General features: G+C 35.8%; 1 protein-coding gene across 1 annotated transcript in view; it reads left to right on the top strand.

Annotated features, from left to right (window-relative positions):
- Positions 1-23,853, top strand: part of ADAMTS19 (ADAM metallopeptidase with thrombospondin type 1 motif 19) — a 244,675-nt gene that overhangs the window by 174,722 nt on the left and 46,100 nt on the right. Inside the window, exon 17 of the mRNA XM_076008346.1 lies at positions 19,799-19,956. Coding sequence (XP_075864461.1) covers positions 19,799-19,956 — 158 coding nt within the window. The remainder of the gene's footprint in view (positions 1-19,798; positions 19,957-23,853) is intronic.

Consider the following 23,853-nt stretch of genomic DNA (forward strand, 5'->3'; position numbering starts at 1 on the left):
TGTCTTCCATGAAGCAATATCTCTGGAGACTCTAGGGAAACATCCATTTCTTGTCTCTTCCAGCTCTGGTGGCTGCCAGCATTTCTTCGCTTATGGCCTTATCACTCCAATATCTGCCTTTATGGTCCCATTGTCATATGTTTTTCTTCTGTGTTCAAATCTCCCTCTTCTTTCCTCTTAGAAGGATACATGTAATTGCATTTAGGGTCCACTTGGATTATCCAGGATAATCTTCCCATTAAGATCTTTAATATCTCCAAAGCCTTTTTTTTAATGTGCCATAGAAGGTAGTTATCTTAGTTCCTTCAGGCTGCTATGGAAATACCATGGACTAGGAAGCTTATAAACAACAGAATTTATTTCTCAATGTTCTGGAAGCTGGGAAGTCCAAGATCAAGGTGCTAACAGATTCTGTGCCTGGTGAGGGTCCCTTTCTTAATTCCTTGTTTGGCAACTTTTCACTGTGTCCTCACATGATAGAAAGGACTAGTTAGTTATCTGGGGTCTCCTTTCTAGGGGCACGAATCCCATGACCAAATCACCTCTCAAAAGGCTCCACCTTCTATTAATAACAACATTTCCTTGAGGGTTAAAATTTCAATGTATGAATTTAGTGGGGACACAGATATTCAGTCCATGTCAGTAGCATTTATAGGTTCCAGGGATAGGACATGGATATTTATTTTCCCCCATTAACAACATGTTCATTGCAGTAAAATACATATAACATAAAATTTACCATCTTAACTGTTTTAAGTGTAAAGTTTAACAAGTTCAGTGGCATTGAGTACATTTACATCTCAACGACACCTTCTGAAGAAATACAAAAATCCATCATAACATTCATATAGAATATCAAGTGCCCCTGAATAGTCAAACCAATCGTGAAAAAGAAGGAAAAGATGGAGCACTCATACTTCTAATTTCAAAACTTACACAAAGCTACAGTAATCAAGACAGTATAGTACTCACCTAAAAACAGACATATAGATTAGTGTAATAGACTAGAAAGCCCAGAAATCCACCCTTACATATATGGTTAAACAATTCTCAGCAAGGGTTCCAAGACTATTCATTCAGTGGAGAAAGGATAGTATTTTTATTGAATGGTACTTGGAAAACTGATTGTCTATATACAGAAAAATGAAATTGTATGCTTATCTAATACCATATATAAAAATCCACCAGGTCCAGGACTTATCTTTTGATTTTTGATTATTGATTAAATCCCCTCACCAATTATAGGTCTGTGTAGGACTTCTGTTTCTTCATGATTTATTCTTGGTAGGTTTTGTATTTCTGGGAATTTGCCCATTTCATTTAGTTTATTCAATTTGTTGTCATACAGTTGTTTATAGTACCCTATAGTGCTTTTTATCTCTGTAGCATTGGTTATAATGTTCCCACTTTCATTTCTGATTTTGGTAATTTAAGTCTTCTCTTTTTTTTTTCCTTAGTCAGTCTAACTAAAGATTTGTCATTTTTGTTAATCTCTTCCAAGAACCAGCTTTTGGTTTTGTTGATGTTTCCCTATTGTTTTTCTATTCTGTTTTTCTCTCTGTTCTAATATTGATTACACTTTTCCTTCTGTTAGTTTTGGATTAAATTTGTTCTTCTCTTTACAGTTCCTTCAGTTCTAAAGTTAAGTTGTTTATTTGAAGTCTTTCCTTTTTTTTCTTTCTTTTTCTTTTAGAAACAAGGTCTCATATTGTTACCCAGGCTAGAGTTTAGTGGTATCATCATAAGTAGCTGGGGCTACAAACATGCACAATCATTCAACCATGACTGGCTATTTTTTAAATTTTATTTTCCATAGAGATAGGGTCACACTATGTTGCTCAGGCTGGTTTTGAACCCCTGGCCTCAAGCAATCCTATGACCTTGGCCTCCCAAAGTGCTGGAATTACAGGTGTGAGCCACTGTGCCCCGCCACTTTCTTGTTTTTTAATGTAAGAGTTTATACAGCTTATATTTCCCTCTTAGAGCTATTTTTTCTGTTTACCATAAGTTTTGGTATGTTCAGTTTTCATTTTCATTTGTTTCCAGATACCTTTTAATTTCCCTTGTGATTTTTTTTCATTGATTCATTGGCTCTTTAAGAGCATCCTGTTTAATTTCCATAAATCTGTGAAATTTCCAGTTTTTCTTCTGTTATTGATTCTAACTTCATCGCTATGTGGTCAGAGACAAATTTTGTATGATATCTATCTTTTAGGAACATGGATAGATTGGGAGGTGGTCATTATTCATTCTACCACACTCACTAATGTCTATCCAGTAGTTTATGTCAAAACTGAGAGTGCTCCCTGATCTTTCATTTTTTTTTGCCACTTTAATATGTTTATATCTGAGTGAGATGTGCACCATCTAGGGGATGGTCATGCTGGAAACTCAGGCTTGTGGGGGGAGAGGGGAAAGGGCATTTATTGAAACCTTAAAATCTGTACCCCCATAATATGCTGAAATAAAAAAAAGAAAGAAAAAATATGTTATATCAGCAAATCCAGCCAGTTATTCAAAGCTGTTATTTTCTTTCCATATACAGTGTGACCTCCAGCAAGCCACTCCCTATTACATTATCTTGCTTTGTTTCATTTACAGCACCTGTCCTTGCCTGAATTGTTTGTTTACATTCTTGCATTTATATTGTCAATCTTCACTGTTAATTCTTGAAGGCATTTTGTGCAGTGCTTTGCCCACAATAACTAACACAGAATGGCGCACAAGAAATTATAGATTTTTTGAGTGCATTTTTTTAAAGAAAAGATTCTTCACATTTGCTTAATGATTAATATAGGCCAGTGAATTACATATGCCCATTAAATATCTTTACAGCACCTCTGTGAAGTGGGCACTACTAATTTCCTAATTTTTCAAAATCAGAGAATAGAGTAACAAAGACTAAATTTTTTGCCCAGTGTCACACATCTAAAAATCTATGATCCTAAATATGAACCCAAAGAGTCTGGCCATAGCATCTAGATTCTTAGACAATGAACCATGCTGCCTCTTTTTAATTTTTCTTTTTTTAAAGGAAAGTGTTGCCTTCCATGCAACATTTATGATTTTAAGGTAAATGTCATCTTTGAACACATTTTTCTTAAACTTCCTTCACTTAACCTCATTGTTCTCCTTTTTAAACTAATGTGATTGACTTATTGTATAGACCTAACTCAGAAGGGCAAAAATTATGAAATGACTTTTTTCTTCTCTAATTGCTGGCTCCAATTCTGCCAAATCCCTTCTTCTTTCTCTGCTACAGACCTCTAAACATAAGTCCCCAGTCACTCTTTGTTAGTAAAAGACCATTCATTTTAATGCTTGAATCATATATCTGTCTCAAGTGTCTGGCCTTAATTATTGCCAGTTCTCCTTATGCTTAGCTTTAAGCCTAAGTTAACAGGGTCTTTTCCTAGTATAAAGAAACAGGATCTATTTTCCTAAACAGGATGAACGCTTCTCTGGAGATTAAATCAATGCTGAAAATACTAATATGTCACCATGTTTATTCAAGAGCCAACAGTTGCCTCATTTGCTGACTCAGAAAAAATACTTACCCTGATGAATTAATGGAAAGGTGCAAGAATGGAGGCAAAGTAACCAGTTGTATAAACCTGTCAAGAAAATAGGAATGGGAAAAATTCAGTGGCTTCCAGAGATATTAAAGAAGTTGAACTGTTGGAACTTGTTGAAAAATGAACATGAGTGTTGATAAAGGATAAAGATTCAAGGATGACTTCTAGGTTCTGGCAAGTAGTAGTGCTCTTTACTGACGTAGGACATATGGATGAGGGGCAAGTTGGGAGAAGAAAATAAATGACACCATATTAAAATCCTAGGCTTCAAGCCCAAAGCCCTGGCAAATGAATACATATCATAAATCACATTTCCTAAAGGCCCCTTTGGGCATGGGAAGTCATTGGAAATATTCATCTGAAATGGCTTTAGCAAAAAACAAAGGACGTTAGAACCTTGGCAAACTGATCATTCCCAAATAAATTGTCTACATCAGACTATGTTTTCTGTTATAGGAGGCATTCAATCCTCTCCCAATGCAATTTTTCTTTTTCATTACTCTCTTTGAACTATATTCTTATAATAAACTATTACCTGCTACTCTGAAGATTATGGCATTATTATTCTGTTATAATTTATCAAAAAGCCTAATATGGAGAATACTTCAGATAAACTTGTGTTATATCTTTACAAAATCATTATGGTTTGTGATTTTTAAAAATCTCCAAAACAGCCAGGCATGGTGGCATAAGCCTGTAGTCTTAGGTACTCGGAAGGCTGAGGCAAGAGGATCAGTTGAGCCTAGGAGTTCCAAGCTGCAGTGAGCTATGATTGTGACAGAACAAAAACCTCTTCTCTTAAGAAAAAAAGCAAAAGAAAACAAAAAACAAAAAAACTCTCTAAAAAGGTCATATGAGTCAGTTTACCTTCTATCCAGTTTTACGTGCAGGCACTGTGGACAAATACTTACTAAAAACACATTAAATCGAGCAAAATACAAAAGCAAAAAATTTTATAATTTACCTCTTATTTTGGTCACTTTGGGCTACTATAACAAAGTACCATAGATCGGATGGCTTATAAACAAAAGAAATTTATATTTCACAGTTCTGGAGGCTAGAAGTCCAAGATCAGGGTGCCAGCATTTGAGCTCTAGGGGGGCCCCCTTGTGGGATGCAGACTGCCAACTTCTAGCTGTGTCCTCACATGGCAGAGGGAGAGGAAGCAAGCTCTCTCAGGACCCTTAAAAGAACACTGATCCCTTTCATAAGGATTTCACTCTCATGACCTCATCCAATCCTAATTACTTCCCAAAGATCTCACCTCATACTACCATCACATTAGGGGGTAGGGTTTCAAAATATGAATTTTGGGGGGATACAGGCATTCAGTCCTACCTCTGAGCTCGAAAGAAATTAAGGAATCTTTAGACGCCAAAAACAAAGTGGAAACAGGAAGCCAGAATATTAGGCTGTCTCTGAAGACCCACTTATGTTTAATCCTGGTAACCAAGTTTAGGCTTTGAGAGTCACAGGAATTCTGTGGACAGAAAACAAAGCCTAAGGCTGTAATCGGAGAGCCCTGAATAAAGCAAGATCTCCAGTGGAGCACAAGCTCAGTTCAAAGGAGAGAGGGATGTGAATCTGCAGCACAAAAGGAAAAAGAAAGAAAATGTAGACACATTTTCATGTTAACTTTAGTATTAAGTGGAAATAAACAAACAATTTCCCTGAGTATTCACAAGGCAAAGCAAACCCTCATGTGGAGTTGCAGCACCAATTTACCCTGACTGTGAAGTCCCAAATCCTCAAGACACTTACCAAAGTGGCTGGCATATGCAAATGCAAATGCAAATCCTTTTTGAAGGAAAGCAGCTTCAGATCAGGCCTCAAAAAATTTCTATAAAGTTCAATGAAAATAATTTAATAATAAAAAAATTCAGAAACTACAAAGGAAATAGACATCATGAACAAAATATAGTTGAAACAATAAAGAGCAGAATCAGACATATAAATTTGTGTCATATACACAGAATATAAAAATAATTATCGTTAAAATGTTTACACATACAAAAGAGGGATTTAATAGTAAGAATGAAGAATATGACTATATAATTGAATAGACACATTCTTTTAAAGAACCAAATATAATGTTGAGAAATGTGATTTAAAATAATCAATCAATTGAAACTAAGATAGAAGAAAATAAAAGAAAGATATAGCAAGTAGGAAAAAAGAACACAAAATGAGATGGCATAAACAAATCAAAAGATATCAACAATTTTAATAAATACTTAGAGACTACCACTGTAGCTAAAAGATAAAAAATTGTCAGATTGAATTTTGAAAATAATCCAGATATAGGATGTTCAAAAGAGACATATATAAAAATAACATTCACAATACTGAACATCAAAGAATACAGAAATCTTCCAGAAAAATACAAATCAAAAATCTAATGATAATAATAATAATATAAATCAGAATTCACATGAAAGCAAAACACATTGCTTGAGATTTTTTTTTAAAAGCCACAAAATAACTATATAAAAGAACTCAGTTCATTGGAAAGATATTAATATTTTAAAACTATATGAACCCAGGAATATAGCTTCAAGCTATAAAGCAAAAAATGACAAAATTTGACAAATTCATTATCATAGTGAGAAATTAAACACATCGTAATGGATTCAGCTGACTTCAACCAAAAAATTGTTGAGGTGATGAACGGGGAAAATGAAATTCTAAACAAGTGGCGCTGAAACAACTATGTATTTTTATAGAAAACAGAAACGAGCCTTGGCTCCACCCTCACATCACACACAGAAATTACCAGAGTGGATCAGAGATCTAAGCAAAAATGCTGAGACTCTAAAACATCTAGAAAAAAGTGTAAGAAAACATGTTCGTTACCTTGTGTTAACCCATGATTCTTTACCACTTTTCAAAATTACTAATCCTAAAGCAAGGATATGTTGAATTTTATTAATAGTAAATCTTTCTCTTTAAATGACACCATCGAAGAAACAAAAATGAAAACCATATTTCAGAGAAATATTTGCAATAAACTTACATATTTATATAGAATATATACAAATGTAACTTTCCTGAATATTTAATACATACAAATAAATACCCTTCGCTAATTAGGAACAATAAAATGAACATATTTATATTTATTATCCACCTTAAGAAAAATAACTCTTTTGTACGTTAGAAGAAACCTGTGCTCCTCCTTTTCTATGTTATAAGATTGGTAGTATTTTTGCTTAGATGTCTGAATATTAAAGTTTTCTTTGTGTGAAAGTTTTATATCCCAACCTAGTTTCATTAATTGTATAAGGCATTTCAGATGTTCTTGTTCTTGTGTCAGTTTTGGTAAGATGTCTTTAAGAAATTAATCTATTTCATCTGTCAAATCTATAGACTTAAAATTATTTATAATATTTCCTTATTACATTATAATGTCTATCTAAACAATATTATATCTCTTATTTCTATGTTATTAATTTGTGTCTATTTTTCTTAATAGACTTCTATCATTCATACAATCCTTTTGAGATAACCAATTTTTGGTATTTTTGATTGCTTCTATTGTTATTTTCTGTTTAGTTGACTTCTGCCCTTTACTATTTTCTTTTTTCTATTCATTTTGCTTTTGAGTTGCTCTTTTTTCCTACCATTTTAAGGGAAAACTTAGATCATGGATTTGAGTTCTTTTTTCTTTCCTAATGTGACAATTTAAAGCTATAAAATTCTAAGCACTACTCGAGGGGGGTGGCATGGGCAATAAACGTAACCTTAACACTTGTACCCCCATAATACGCTAAAAAAAAAAAAAGTAAAATTCTTAGCACTGCTTTATAAAACACAGTTGTATTTTTGGTTAAAAATATTTTCATGTTATCATTGTGATTTCTATTTTGATCTATGTGTTACCTATAAATGGCTTAATTTTCAAATTTTTAAAATTTTTATATATTTTTTGTTATTGATTTCTAGTTTAAATCTCTTATGGTACAAGAATATACTGAATGTAATTTTAATTGAGGTTTATTGTGTGGCTCATGGCCTATATTGGCTAATGATCCATTTATACTTGAAAAAATCTGTATTCTATAATTTCTGGCTGTAATCTTCCCTAAATGTCAATGAGGTTTATTTGATTCAAGTCTTCTCTATTCTTACTGATATTCTTCTTGTTCTATCAATTAAGGAAAGAGAAGTATTGAAATCTCTGACTAAAATTATGGATTTTTCTATATGTCTCCTTTCAATTATGTCAGTTTTTGCTTCACACATTCTGATGTTCTATCACACATAATGACATACAAATTTTATTTGTTGTTTTAAATTTTAAATTTAAATTAATTTAAGTGACATTTTTTAAAATGTCTTCTTTTATCTCTGGAAATATTCATTGCCCTGAAGTCTATGCTGTCCAGTATTAACATAGCCATCTTTTTTTATGAGTAGTGTTGCATGTGACATCTTTTTGCATCCTTTTATTTTAACCTATGTATTTTCAAAGCACATTTTTGTAAAGTGAATATACAAGATCTTTTGTTTTCATTAGACTGAAAATCTTTCAACCAATGCCCTTAGTCCATTTAAACATAATATAATCATAATTATATTGAATTTGTTTTCTATTTCATCTCTTCTTCATTCCCTTTTTCCTCTTTCTCAGACTTCTGTCAGATTGAGTATGTTTTTTAGTATTCCATTTTTATCTTTACTTGCTTATTAGCTATAGCTCTTGTTTTATATTTTTGATGGTAGCATTTACAATGTGCATTTTAACATATTAGTCTCCTTGCAAATTACATTATGCCACTTCACATGTAACATGAACTCCTTAAACCATCATAGTTCCCTTTGTCCCTCCTTGCTATATATTTGCATTTTATTCTACATCTCAGATAATGAGTTATTTTTACTTATGTTTTAAAAACAAAATACATGTTAATCATTTTGCTTTAGTGAATTATACTATCAGTTTTAATAGGAATAAATATTTTATATTTTATACATTCATCAGTATCCAATATTCTTCTTTCCTTCATTTAAATACCTGTTTCTATCCCAAACCATTTTATTTCAGCCTGAAGAACATTTTCTAACATTTTTTGTGAAGCAAAATTTCACAAATTTTCTTTGTTTGAAAATAAATTTATTTTGCCTTTGTGTCTGAAGGATATTTTCCCTGGCTATAGAATTCTAAATTTTGGTTTTGTTTTGTTTCATTTTATTTTATTTTATTTTAATCTCTCTAAATGTGATACTTCATTATCTTCTGGCCTGTAGTAGTTCTAATGGTATATCCAGTACATTCTTAAATCTTTTTTACCCTGCATATAATATGCTTTTTTCTATCTAGACATCATTATCCCTATCATTAGGTTTCAGCAGTTTGATTATAATGTACCTTATATAGTTCTGTCATCTCTATTATTCTTGGATCTCATTTTATTGAGTGGGTTTTTTTCCCCTTATTATGATAGATCACAATTTCTGACTTGTTCCCATACCTAGTACTTTTTGGTTCAGCTACATTTCTTGAGATTTTTTATAAGCTTTGTTAGGGTAGATCTAAAGTAGCCTTTGCTCTAGGACTAGGTTAGCCTTATTTCTTATGTGTAGCCTTTCTGAGTTCTCCACTAAAGTTTGTGTGTTCAGTAAGATCTCTCTACTCTGATTGCATAGAACTCATAATGTCTTCCATTCCAAGTCTTGTACAATTTAGAGCTCCCAGGTAGTTGCTCTTTTTTTTCGTTTTGATGAGTCATGCCTACTTGTTTGCTGTTTGGTGTTTGGCCACAAACTCAAAAGAACCCTTTTGCAAATTTTTGGAGTTCTATCTCTGTGTAGCTCATTCTTCTCCAGTATACGCCAAGACAGATTCCAGCTGCTTTCACCAATTTGAATTCCATTCTTTGGGTCCCGATCTCACTGGAGACCTCATCATCTGTCCTCTGTGTGGATTCTGCCTCCCAGTGGGGGGTCTGGTATTAATAAATATCTTCAGGCAGAAAGCCAAGCAATTTTAGAGCTCATAGTATTTGTTCTCCCTCTCTTAGGGATCACAGTTCTCTGTTGTTAAGTTACCCAGTGTCTGAGAACAGTTGTTTTATACATTGTCTAGTTTTCTATTCATTTATGGTACAAAAGCTAATGCAGTTTCAGTTATTCAGTTATGGCCAGAAACAGGATTTCTAAAAGCACATTTTTCAAATTAAATAAAAATTAAAACCAAGAAATAACACATAACCAAAGTGCCGATTCTTCATGTGAGACTGCTGTCAAGCTAATGAATTGTGTGGGTTTGAAGGCACATGCATGTGCCATTTTCCAGGGAATGCTGAAGGTCGAAATGCCAACTGAGTCTGAATTTCATACTCTAGCAACCCCTACGGGGCCGTTTTAGGGCATTTTTATTTGATATTTTCAGGAAATATTTCTTTATCATTGTGCCCTGAAAATTTGTTGAAATACAGGGGAAAAAATGGGATTTGTACTGACCACAGTACAAATTTAGGCCAAAAAGATTCCTTAAAATATTTAGGAGATGTTAGGAAATACAAGGAAATACTTTACCCTTTAGGTATAATTATTAATTATTATTTTATCAGTTTAGCATTTTCTAAAGTATATCCATTTGCAACTAATAAACAAATAAAAAAATCTTCAAGTTTAATAGAAATAAAACAAGACATCCTTTATAAATATAATAGATTATTGAAAACTTAACTTTTGATATTTCTTCTCAACCAATGTTTTATTGCTTTTACCATCTTAATATTTGTCATCATAACCCATCTGTTTTCTCATCCTAAAACCCTAGCATCATACTTGACACTTCCTTTCACCCAAGACAACCAAATAATCACCATGTTTATCAATTTTACTACTAAATACATCTTTTTTTCTTCTAACATGGAATTTATTGGAGTCTAATATCCCGTAAGTGTCAAGATTTTTAAAAATTCTCTATTAGTATCAATTTTTATGATTTACATATTACTTACCCAGTTTTCAAAGTTACGAACAAACACTTGGCCTACCTTTTCCCTTTGAGTTAAAGTAATGCCATGCAAATATTCATAATCTTCCTTAAATTAAGTAAAATACATATTTTCTTTTATAGCAATAATATTTTTATTCTAAAGATGTAAAGTAATGTATCATTGTTCACCTTATAGGTATTACAGCCTTGCAGCTGTTGCAGCTTTGTTAAAATATGTTGAATTTATTCAAAATTCAGTTTATGCACCAAAATCGCTCAAGGTTTGTTTCCAGGGTAGTGAACAGACAGCCATGATAGATTCATCACCAGCCCAAAACCTTGAATTGTTAATTAATAATCAAGACTGTAGGTAAGAACATCTAATTTTTTCTTACAAAACATATTAGTATATTTTATGTCATATTTTTCTATAAATACTTTAAAGTTCTTTTTTTTGTTGACTAGAATATTGTTCGGTTTATTTTATTGTTTTTTCTATCTTTTTTTTTAATTTTAGTGTATTATGGGGGTACAAGTGTTAAGGTTACATATATTGCCCATGCCCCCCTACCCCCTCGAGAAAGAGCTTCAAGCGTGTCCATCCCCTAAACGTTGCACATCTTACTCATTGTGGTTATATATACCAACCCCTCCTCCCCCTCCCACCCTCCCAACACCCAATAAATGTTACTCCTATATGTCCACTTAGATGTTGATCCGTTAATACCAATTTGCTGGTGAGTACATTGGTGCTGGTTTTTCCATTCTTGAGATACTTCACTTAGTAGAATGGGTTCCAGCTCTATCCAGGAATATACAAGAGATGCTATATCAACCGTTGTTTCTTAAAGCTGAGTAGCATTCCATGGTATACATATACCACATTTTATTAACCCACTCATGAATTCATGGCCACTAGGGTTGTTTCCACAACTTTGCAATTGTGAATTGTGCTGCTATAAACATTCGAGTGCAGGTGTCTTTTTTATAAAGTGACTTTTGATCTTTTGGGTAAATGCCCAGTAGTGGAATTGCTGGATCAAATGGTAGATCTACTTGTATCGCTTTGAGGTATCTCCATATTGCTTTCCACAGAGGCTGAACTAGTTTGCAGTCCCACCAGCAGTGTAGGAGTGTTCCTCTCTCTCCGCATCCACGCCAGCATTTGTTGTTTGGGGACTTTTTGATAAAGGCCATTCTCACTGGAGTGAAGTGATATCTGATTGTGGTTTTGATTTGCATTTCCCTGATGATTAGAGATGTTGAACATTTTTTTTTATCTTTGTTGGCCATTATTCTGTCTTTTGAGAAGCCTCTGTTCTGTCCTTAGCCCATTTTTTGATAGGGTTGTTTGATTTTTTTTCTTGCTATTTTCCTGAGTTCTAAATAGATTCTAGTTATCTGCCCTTTATCATATGTGTAGCTTGCAAAAATTATCTCCCATTCTGTAGGTTGTTTGCTCTCTTGACAGTTTCTTTGGCTGTGCAGAAATCTTTTTAATTTGATCAGGCCCCATTTGTTTATTTTTGTTGCTGTTGTGATTGCCTTTGGGGTCTTCTTCATAAATTCTTTGCCTAGGCCAATGTCTAGAAGAGTATTTCCAACATTGTCCTCTAGGATTCTAATAGTTTAACACCTTAGGTTCAAGCCTGTTACCCAGCGTGAGTTGATTTCTGTGAGAGGTGAAAGGTGTAGGTCTTGTTTCAGTCTTCTGCATGTAGCTATCCAGTTTTCCCAGCAACATTTATTGAATAAGGATTCTTTTCCCCAGTGTATGTTTTTGTCTGCTTTGTTGAAGATTAGTTGGCTATATGAGGATGGTTTTATATCTGGGATCTTTGTTCTGTTCCATTGGTCAATGTTCCTGTTCTTGTACCAGTATAAAGCTATTTTAATGACTATAGCCTTGTAGTATAGTTTGAGGTCTGGTAAATTGATACCTCCCATTTTGTTTTTATTGCCTAGGATTCCTTTTGCTATACCGGGTCTTCTCTGGTTCCATACGAAGTGTAAAATTATTTTTTCTATATCTGTGAAACATGATGATGGTATTTTGATACGGATTGCGTTGACTCTATCGGTCCCTTTGGGTACTATAGAAATTTTAACAATGTTGATTCTGCGGAACCATGAGCACGGTATATTCTTCCATCTGTATATTCTTCCTCTGCTATTTCCTTCTTCAATGTTTTATAGTTCTCCCTGTAGAGGTCTTTTAGCTCCTTAGTTAAATATGTTCCAAGGTACTTTATTTTCTTTGTTGCTATTTTGAAGGGAATTGAGTCTTTGATTTGGTTCTCACTTTTACTGTTGTTGGCGTATATGAATGCCTCTGATTTCTGTGTATTGATTTGGTATCCTGAGACTTTACCAAATTCATTTATCAGATCGAGGAGTCTCTTGGTTGAATCCTTGGGGTTGTCTAGGTATAATAGCATGTCATCAGCAAAGAGTGAGAATTTGATCTCTTCTACTCCCATTTGGACGCCCTTAATTCCACTCTCTTGTCTGATTGCTGTAGCGAGGACTTCCAGCACTATGTTGAACAGGAGTGGAGATAGTGGGCAACTTTGTCTTGTTCCAGTTCTAAGTGGGAATGCTTTCAATTTTTCCCCATTCAGTATGATATTGGCTGTGGGTTTGTCATATATGGCTTGTATTATTTTTAGGTAAGCCCTGTCTATGCCTATTTTGTTGAGTGTTCTTATAAAAGGGTGTTGAATTTTGTCAAATGCTTTCTCTGCGCCTATTGAGAGGATCATATGGTCTTTGTTTTTGCTTCTGTTTAAATGGTGAATTACATTTATAGAGTTGTGTATGTTGAACCATCCCTGGGATGAAGCCCACTTGGTTGTGATGAATTATTTTCTTGACAAGCACCTGGATTCGATTGGCTAGGATTTTGTTGAGAATTTTTGCATCTATATTCATAATGGATATTGGTCTGTAGTTTTCCTTTTTGTTACATCCTTTCCTGTTTGGGTATCAGGGTTATGTTCGCTTCATAAAATGTGTTGGGGAGGCTTCCATCCTTCTCCATGTTGTGGAATAATTTCTGCAGGATAGGCATCAGTTCTTCTTTGTAGGTGTGGTAAAATTCAGGTGTGAAACCATCTGGTCCAGGACTTTTCTTTTTAGGAAGGTTTTTTATTGCTGTTTCAATTTCAGTACTTGATATTGGTCTGTTCAGGAATTCTATTTCTTCCTGGTTGAGCCTTGGGAGGCTGTGTGTTTCTAAGAAATTGTCCATTTCCTCCACATTTTCCAGTCTGTGTGCATGGAGGTTTTTGTAGTATTCATAAATGATATCTTGTATCTCTGTAGCATCAGTTGTGATTTCTTCTTTATTGTTCCTGATGGAGCTTATTAGAGATTGTTCTTCTCTGCTTTTCCTTAGTGTAGCCAAGGGTGTGTCAATTTTGTTTATTTTTTCAAAGAAACAACTTTTGTTTTATTAATCTTCCGTATAGTTTCCCTGTTGTCAATTTCATTCAGTTCTGATTTGATCTTAATGATTTCACTTCTTCTGCTGTGTTTGGGGTTGATCTGTTCTTCTTCTAGCTCTTTGAGACAATTCATTAGGTTGTCTGTTTGTGATCTTTTCGACTTTTGGATATAGGCATTTATGGAAGTAAACTTTCCTCTCAGAACTGCTTTAGCTGTGTCCCACAGGTTTTGGTGACTTGTGTCACCTTTGTCATTTAGTTCAAAGAACCTTTTGATTTCCATCTTGATTTCCTCGTTTATGAAGTGATCATTCAGCAGAAGGTTGTTTACTTTCCATGACTTTGTGTAGAAATGAGGACTCCTGTTAGGATTGATTTCTACATTTATTCCATTATGGTCTGAAAAGATACATGGTATAATTTCTATTTTTTAAAATTGTTTGAGAAGTGCTTCGTGTCCTAGGATATGGTCAATCTTAGAGAATGACCCATAAGCTGATGAGAAGAACATATATTCAGTGGTTTTGGGGTAGAATGTCCTGTAGATGTCAGTCAGGCCCATTTGTTCTAGGGTTCTGTTTAAGTCCATTATTTCTTTGTTGATTTTCTGTTTGGAGGATCTGTCCTGTGCTATCAGTGGGGTGTTAAAGTCTCCAACTATTATGGTGTTGTTGTTTATCCATTTGTTTAGATCCATTTGAGTTTGATTTATCAATCTGGGTGCACCAAGTTTGGTTCCATATATGTTTATAATTGTTATGTCTTCTTGTTGAACTGTACCCTTCACCATTATATAGTGACCTTCTTTGTCTTTTATTACTTTTGTTCATATAAAAACTAAATTATCTGTAATCAGCACTGACACACCTGCTTTCTTTTGGCTTCCGTTTGCTTGAAATATTGTCCTCCACCCCCTTACCTTTAGTCTAATTGCATCCTTGCAGGTTAGATATCTTTCCTGAAGGCAGCAGATACTTGGCTTGTGTTTTTTTATCCATTCAGCCAGCCTATGTCTCTTGAGTGGGGAGTTCAAGACATTCACATTTATTAAGAGAACTGATAGGTAGGTCTGATTTCTGTTCATTATGTCGGGTTGAACTTTGCTGCTTTGTTTTCTCTCTTGAGCCATTGTAGTGTCTGGGCTTTTATCTTTAACTTTGAGTAGATTTACATTCGTGAGTGTTTATTGTGCTGATCCGTTGGTAACACTGTTTTGAGTACTTCTTGAAGGGCTGGTCTTGTCTTGGTGAATTCCCTCAGTCTTTGCTTATCTGAGAATGTCTTGATTTCTCCTTCATATACGAAGCTTAGTTTTGCACAGAATAAGATTCTAGGCTGGGCATTGTTTTGTTTCAGAAGAATGAGAATGGGGCCCTAGTCTCTCCTTGCTTGTAAAGTCTCAGTAGAGAAGTCTGGTGTTATTCGAATTGGCTTTCCTTTGTATGTTACTTGCTTCTTTCGTCTTACAGCTCTTAGAAGGACCTCTTTAGTTGATATTTTGGTCAGTCTGATGACTGCATGTCATGACATCTTCCTGTTTGCATTGAATCTCCCAGAGGTCCTCTGAGCTTCTTGAACTTGTATATTGAGATTTTGAGCAAGGCCTGAGAAATTTTCCTCTATTATATCTTCAGATAGCTTGTCCAACCCTTGAGTGTTGTCTTCTTCCCCTTCAGGTAATCCTATGACCCTCACGTTAGGTTTCTTCACATAATCCCACATCTCTTGTAGGCTTTGCTCTTTTCTCTTGTTTCTCTGCTCTATCTCTATGACTGATTTATTTAATTGGAAGGTGTTATCTTCAATCTCTGAGATTCTTTTTTCTGTTTGATCTACCCTGTTCTTGAGGCTTTCCACTGTATTTTGTAGTTCCCTGAATTGATTTTTCATTTCCAGGAGTTCAGTTAAACTTTTTTTCATTGTATCGATATCTTTAGTTAATTTTTGTTCCAGGTCCTGGAGGCTTTTTGTGGTTTCTATGTGTTAGTTATGGAGTTGTTCTTGCAGGTCGTTGAATTTTCTTATGATCCACATTCGAAATTCCTCTTCTGTCATTTTGTTTGCCGATTTTGGTTGGTGTCTGTTTCTAAGGGGCTGGTGCTCCTCTTTGGGGGTGTGGTTTCCATTTGGTTCTTCATATTTCCAGAGTTCCTTCGCTGATTTCTTCTCATGTTGATCAGTTGTTGCTTCTTGCCTGTAGGTTTTTGTTTGGGTATTCACATGCCTTGTTTAGTTTCTTAGCCGTTAGGTGGTGTCTGTGGGTGAGATTCGACCACTCCCTGTATGATGAGTCAGTAGGTGCTGTGAAAAGGGTGTGCAGGATGTCCTCCCTGTCAGTAGGTGGTGCTTGCTCGGAGGAACAGGCTACACTGTTGTTTTTGTGTCCTGTAACCAGCTCTTGTTCCTCTAGAGAGGCACTCTAGTGCCTCAGGTGGTGGGTGGGTCCCTTGAACTTCTAGGTGTGTCCTTTTCTCCCCCTCAGTGAGAACTGGTCTAGGAGAGAGTCTGGGCAGAGCTGGGTTGTGTAAGCCTGTTGTCAGGCACCACCAATGCCGTTAGCAGGGGTCAAAGTTCTGTTCTCTGCTTCCAGGGAAAGTTGTCAGGGAGGGGCTGGAATGGCCCCGCTCAGTCAGAAAGTCTGCTTGTGGGGATGGGGCTGTCTGAGACCCGCAGTCTGGAGCGGGCCTCGCTTCTTTCCACCCTCCCCAACTCCGCAGCTACTCCTGGGCCTCTGCCAGCAGGCCCGACCTCACGCCACCAGGCCTGCCCTGGCTGTGATGCTGGCAGGGAGCTTCCCTGCGCAGGAACACCACCTGGGCTGCATGCACGGCCCCCCTTTGGGAGGAGGGTTGCCCTCTAGGACACTGATCTGCCCCCGAAGGCACACACACCTCAGTAGGCTGTTCGTGTATATCCCTTGTGTGCCCTGGGCAATGCGCGACCTGGGTGCACGAGATCTGGTCTTGAAGGTCTGACCTCTGGGTCCCAGAGTTCAAACTATTTCCCCACCAGGGAGAGGAGTGCCAGTCCCAATTCGCCCACAGGGAGCCTAAGCTGGGTCTATTTCTCTCAGCCTCAGGGTCTACCCTGTTCTCCTGGGATCACAGTGCCAGCAGCACCCGAGAGGGCTGGCGGGTAGGGAGCTCACCATCTGAATTCCCCTCAGTCAGCTGTAGGGCCCCAAAAGGGAAGTCCATTGAGGTGCCTCTGGCTGGTGGCTATATTGTCCCTCTCAGCAGCTGCTTATAGGGTTGGGGGAGGAGAGAATGAGGCAATATGGTGCCTGCCCTGAGGCTCGGGTCTGTGAACAGGGAGGTGCCTGCGGGACTTGGGAGCCTAGTGCCACGTCCACCACAGGCTTACTACTCATTGGCGGTGGCAGTCTCTGGGCTGGTGTCTGCAGGTCTCTCCACCCGCTAGGGAGCCCACCAGCAGTCCGAGATGCAGGGAGGGGAAAGTTAACCTCACCACCTTCCCTTGCTACTGGTCTCCAGGCTGCTCCAGAGGTCTCTGCTTTGAGTTCTCCTGCGGAGGAGTTCTCCTCCTGTGGAGTCTCCCGTGGTCTCAGGTACCCCTCCTTCCAACCCTCATCTGATGTATGCTTGTCTTCTTGCTTCTTTCTTCTAATTTGTGCTAGAATCTGGCTTTTCTGCAGAGACACTCTGTCTGGCGGTGTTTCTCATCCGCCATCTTGATTATCCTCCCTAAATACATCTTAATATTGTTCTCTACTACCTTAACACATTAACTGCCATGTGAGTTGTATTTAACTCATGCTAGTTTTGAGCCAGGGGCCTCATGAAGTGTATGGAGCTCACGCATCTCTTCATCTTGGAAACCCCAAGAACTATTTTTCAAGCTGTGTATAACTCATGCACAGAAAACAATAAAAAATAATAAATTTTTCATTAAATTTGAAAGAACCATTTCAGTTTCATAATTTTTATTCTATTTTCATAATAAAACACCATGGCCCCAAGGAAAAATATTTTTTTTTCTAGTGTAGTACTCAATGTGTTAATCCAAGCCACCATTACTTTCAGGTGGGCTACTATGTTAGCATCATATCCTGTCTAAATTTACCCTACAACAGTCCAATTCTCACATATTATTTTTGAAAGTATTTTGAGTTTTACATTTTGTTCCTTTGGAAAACCCTCGAAATACTAACAAACCCTATAACGTCTGATTGTTCCTCATCTCTCTAGCCTCTTCTCTTCATGGTCTGCTTCAGCGAGTTTGGCTTTGTGCACACTCGTCTCCCGATCCCAGGCAAGCTGCAGTGAACTCTATGACCTTTCCCATTTGTAGTTCCCTCAGTCTTGAAGGCTCTTTCTCTGCTTCGCTTATTTCCTGTGGCTAACTTCCTCCGTAAACAACATCCCTCTGGCAAGCCTTTCCCAACTCGTCCTCCCGCACAGGTGTCCACGGGTTATGATTAGATAGCAATATAACTTGTGTAATGTCTGGTTCTCCAGTTAGAATATGAGTTCCATGAAGCCAGAGAACATAACCTTATTCATTTTGGGATTTCCAGAACTTTGAGTATTATTTGAGTTATAGTTGATATTTGATAATTTATTTTTCTATCATGATTAAATGTTGTATAAGAAAAAGGTTCTTCCAAGGAGGGGTTCAGAAATGGATACACTTTGTCACTGTTATGGGAGCATGAATTGAAATAACCTTTATGAAAATCAGTTCAAAACAGTTTTTCAAAATCTTTAAATATTTATTTGCCTCTGTAATTCCAAATCTGAATATTTATTCAAGGGAAATACTCAGATATACACATAGTGTGTGCTGTATGTTAAGCATTATTTATATTATTTATAATATTATGTATTATAATATATATATTATTGCTAATAATTTAAAAACTTGGAAATCCTCAAACATTCAACAAATGGAGATCAGCTTCAATAATAAATAAGATTTATCAGCTTAATTTATCAAAATATTTTCATGTAATTTTGACATAAAAACTTTCAGTGATTTTTCTCTTACCTGTCAATAAAATTGTATGGGGAATTCTAAAGGTTTAAATTTAAGAAAACCTTTTTGGAGGAAAATAAAAAGAAATCTTTAATTTAAAATGAAACCATAACATTTCACTTATATGTCATGAGTCTTATATAAATTATAGTGATCAGCTCCAAAAAGAAAGAAAAAATATGTAAACAAAGTTTTTCTGTAAAATCCCATACAAATGATCACTGTTTATGGGTAAGAAGTAGTATTTATCTTCCATTCTTATTAACAGCTAATCACAAAGAGGAGATGTTAAAAGGTCCTGAGTCTGTTTTAAAACCAACATATTATCTTTGAACTATTTTGTAATGCATATAACTCTGCCACTTAATCTGTTAACTAACGTGCTATTTAATGACCTTTCTTTAATTACATACTTTTCTGGATGGGCACAGGAGATACAGAGTATGTATGAGATGTAGTGGCAGCATTCATGGTGCTCATGCGGTCATTAGATAGACTAGACAGATACACATAGCCTTAACATAATGATGTACTAAGGAGTAAATGACTAAGGGCCAAAATAAGGGGTACAGATATCAAGTGTCCAAGGAAGTTTCAGGAGGCAAAGATCAGTGTGGCTGTGTAGTTGTGGATAGCTTCAGGACAAAAGGAGAAGTCGTGGAATTTGCCATGATTGTGAACATTTCCTGAAAAGAGATGCCTCACGTTTTACACCAGAAAATGCCACCCCTTCAGTTTATAAATGAACGGAATGCCTTTAACTAAGCAATGTGAAAGGATGTTGACCAGCAATGCTGACTTGACAATATTCTTTATATTTTTGAATCTCTTTATAGCACTCCGGGATGCTGGCCAACAGTCTATTAATAGTGACTGGAAGATTGGACACTCTGGAGCCTTCAGCTTAGCCGGGACTACTGTTCATTACGTAAGACGAGGCCTCTGGGAGAAGATCTCCGCCAAAGGTCCCACCACTGCAGCTTTGCATGTCCTGGTACGCGGGGATGAATCGACAGCATTGCCTAACCAGCTTCCCACAGCAGGCGGCATTCCAACTGCATCTTTTTAAATCTTTTTACCAAACTTGAATTGGAAATTTAAGTGATAGACATTTAAAATTATTTAAGAAATTGGTTTTCAAGGTTTTTTAAACATGTGTTTAAAATCATGATGTCTAACAGGAATTATTACAAGAGAAACAAGGTGTTTTAGAGAATTCACAGACTCAAAGTACAGATGCATTATTAGGGAATTCTAAGAAACCTCCTTTTTCTAAAAGCATACATTTACTAACCAAAGTGATATCTATAAAAAGAGTACTATGAAATGACCATTGTCTGAATTTGTACATAAATCCTTCTATAAAATGCTATTTTGCTTGGGGGAAATAGTTTGATAAATATATCTAATAATGCTCTCAGTTACCTTATTATATTTTCTTACTAGATTAATGGATTCCTATAAAGAATTATGAAAATTTGAATATTTGGGATGATGAGTTTCTGTACCAAGTAGTAAAAGATTAGGTATGAGTTGTATAGAGTGTGGAAGGAAAGAATTAGGATGCTAGACTCTGTCCAGGCTGGTAGCAGGTCCATGTGTCCCATTGACCTTGATCATGGCAGCTAGTGTTGATGTCATAGGACCCAGAGGACTGAAAACACAGCTGGGGTGAGTTTTCCATACTAGTGGCAAGAAGTCTAAAATTCAAACACTTCAACACCTCCTTAAGTCTACACATGAAACAACTCTAAAACATGATCGATCGTTTATTTGGGGCACGGTGTGCCATATTTTTTAATATTGCCACACAATTTAAGCTGCATTTGTCTTCAAAATTGAAGACATATGTTTTGCTAGTCTAGGAGCCAGAGGTTCACATCACATATTGGCCCATTTGCTTCTCATGCTTTAAGATGCTTGCAAATTACCTTGAGTTCTTATAAAATGCACATTCTGATTCTTTGGGTTTGGGGTGGGGTCTGAGATCTGTGTTTCTAGCCATCTCTCACATGATGCTACTGCTATTGGTCCAAAACTACAATTTTAATTACAAAATTTTACATAACTGCAATTGATATACTTTACCAACAAGAATAAAAGGAGCAAGGTGAGTGGTATGTATACCTTCTGTCCCTAACCTTAATGATATCCACCATTCGTTGAGCACTAAGTATCAGACACTGTCCAAAAGTGCTTCACTTCATTACAGGATTTAATCCTCACAATAATCATGTGCAATATGTATTATTATCACTTGATTTTATAGATTAAAATGGACTAAGTATGAGAACGTCAAGCAATGTGCCCAGTGTTGCCCAATAAGTTATTAGCTGTGAAAAGACCAGGTGTTATTCACTCCTCTTGCTCCCTCTCTGATAGAAAGCTTAGATCCAAGTTCATTGTACCAAACAGCCTTGGATCATGAATATACATACACTATGAATAATTATTTTGTGCATCTCATCAAAATTCCTTTGGATCCTATTATTTAATTTCAATTGGAATGCTTTATCCATCTATAGAGAGAAAAATGACTGAACAAACACTACATGAACCACATCTGGCTCATTTCATGATTGGGTCACTTATAATAACAGCATTATCATCAGCAAACATATTTTTAATGATTGTGTCACAAAATATGCCATCATGTTGTCTGCCTTATGTATTAACAAGTATAACCTACTTTTTAAAAATGGAACAAGACCTGGGCTTTTATACTGAGCTTCTAATTCAAAATCTTAAAACCAAATGTGATAATCTGGTGTTGGGCACGGGGAGTTTCCTTGCTGCAGAATCTTTAATCTGACTGGTAATTACCAAGGTTTTTCCTGGAAGCATGAAGCATAATTAAAGTCAGTGAACTATGTCTAAAAGAAGGTATCTATGTGACCTGGATTTATTCAGTGATCGAAGGGAAACTGTACTTCTAAGATATTTTCTTGAATGACTATTACAGATTGAAAGCTGGTACTGAATTTTGAAAGGCAATACCTTCTGCTGCCATGCTCCAATGTGTCCCTCAGCTGTGACACAGTCACACTTTCCTTTTTACAAAGAATACTGCCAAATTCAAATGGTTTAAGAAAAAGCTAATGGTTTTGTAGCCAATGCCTCTATTTTAAGTAGTATTAGATACTCAAGGACAATCTAAAGTTCTATCAATGAGAAGGCAGTTTATTAGGAAAAATAGGCACATTTTTACATAATTAAATAAGTTGCCAAATAGATGTTATGTATATGTTCACTTTATCAATTTAAAACTATGTAGTAATCTGGTTATAACCATAAACAAAGTATGTCATTTTTAAAAAACTCATTTAAACTCTCTTCCTTTAAACTCATTAAGCTGAAAGTCATTTATAATTGGCAACATCAAATGAGATATGTAAGCCAAAATAAGGATTGTGATGTATTTAGAATTAGTATTTAGAATGTTATGCCTTTGTGAACTTAAAGAACTTAAAAACTATAGTTGTTTTATAAAGGCAACATGCTAATTCCTCGATCCATGCATCAAAATATATTTTAGAAGTTCTGTTGATATGTTGAACAAAATCTTGAGAAAAAGAAATAAAGAAAATATAATAGAAATGCTCATACACTTAACTTTGGGTCCATTTAAATTTTATTTCATGGAGTGCTAACTCTGCATTGCCTATCATTACAACTACCTAGATACAGGTCACCTATTAACAAAGTTCCTTAATAATTTAGTAAAATTTTAAAATTTAGGTATATATGTTTTTTTGTATTACATAGTATTATATAAATTCTTTCCATAGATCCTCAGATCCATAGAGGTGATATATTTCAGGGAATAGTTTGATATATTTTCTGAAAATAGACTGGTAAAGAGACATATATTCTCATTCACTCTTGTTTTCATGCATATGTACATGGATTCATAAGTGGCCATGATGATCCAGTTCTGATCTTTGCACTGGGAACTAGCAGAAAACAAAACAGACTTGGTTCCTGCTTATACTTCAGTTCAGTGTAGCCCATGGTCAGTAATTCCCATAAACCCTTTAAGTTTTATTGGACTATTTACATAGATGTATGTCACTATACAGTTATTAAATTAATATTTCTTAAAATTTCATTTTAACATAAATTTATTTTCAAAGTAAATAATCTTGACTACAAATGGAAAATCAGTAACCTTGCCAAAATTAAAGGTTAACCGTAAGCATACATGGTATGAAATTCCTATCCGCCAGTTAGCTTAGAAGTTCGCTGTCCTCACAGAGTGGGATGATCCCCAGAGTCTTCCATTCTCTTCCTCTGTTGACTCAGGGGTTTTCTGCCCATCTTTTCTTTTTATATGAGTAGAAATTCTACATTTGACATTACATCGTGGGTCATATGTTGACATTAGATAGGACACATTCTTGCTACCACTCATCCCCACCCACCACTAAAGTTATTGTAAACATGTACCAGGCTTTCAGAAACTGTCTAATCCATCAGATTGAAAGAAAGTAATTTGTTATCCCTGACTTCGTTCAGATGAGTTTTTCTTCATGTCTTTAGTGCAGAGGTAAGTATGCATCTCTAACATTTCAAAAACATGACAATATCAACATTTACGAGTGATGTCATGTCATGCCTGTTGTCCCAGCTACTTAGGAGGCTGAGGTGGGAAGACTGCTTGAGCCCAGGAGTTCCAGGTTACTGTGAGCTGTGGCCGCACGGCTGCACTCCGCACTGCAGCCTGAGCGACAGAGTGAAACTTGTTTCTAAAAAACAAAAAAAGGAGAGAGAGAAGTGTATTTTAACAACAACAAAATCTCACATGCACACTGTGCAATAAGCATTTTAAATTATTAGTATCTTAGTTTAATGCTTCACACTGAATGTACTCTGGTTTAATCCATCTGCCTTG

The sequence above is a fragment of the Microcebus murinus genome, chromosome 11 (genome assembly GCF_040939455.1).
Source record: "Microcebus murinus isolate Inina chromosome 11, M.murinus_Inina_mat1.0, whole genome shotgun sequence".
Classification (NCBI taxonomy): domain Eukaryota; kingdom Metazoa; phylum Chordata; class Mammalia; order Primates; family Cheirogaleidae; genus Microcebus; species Microcebus murinus.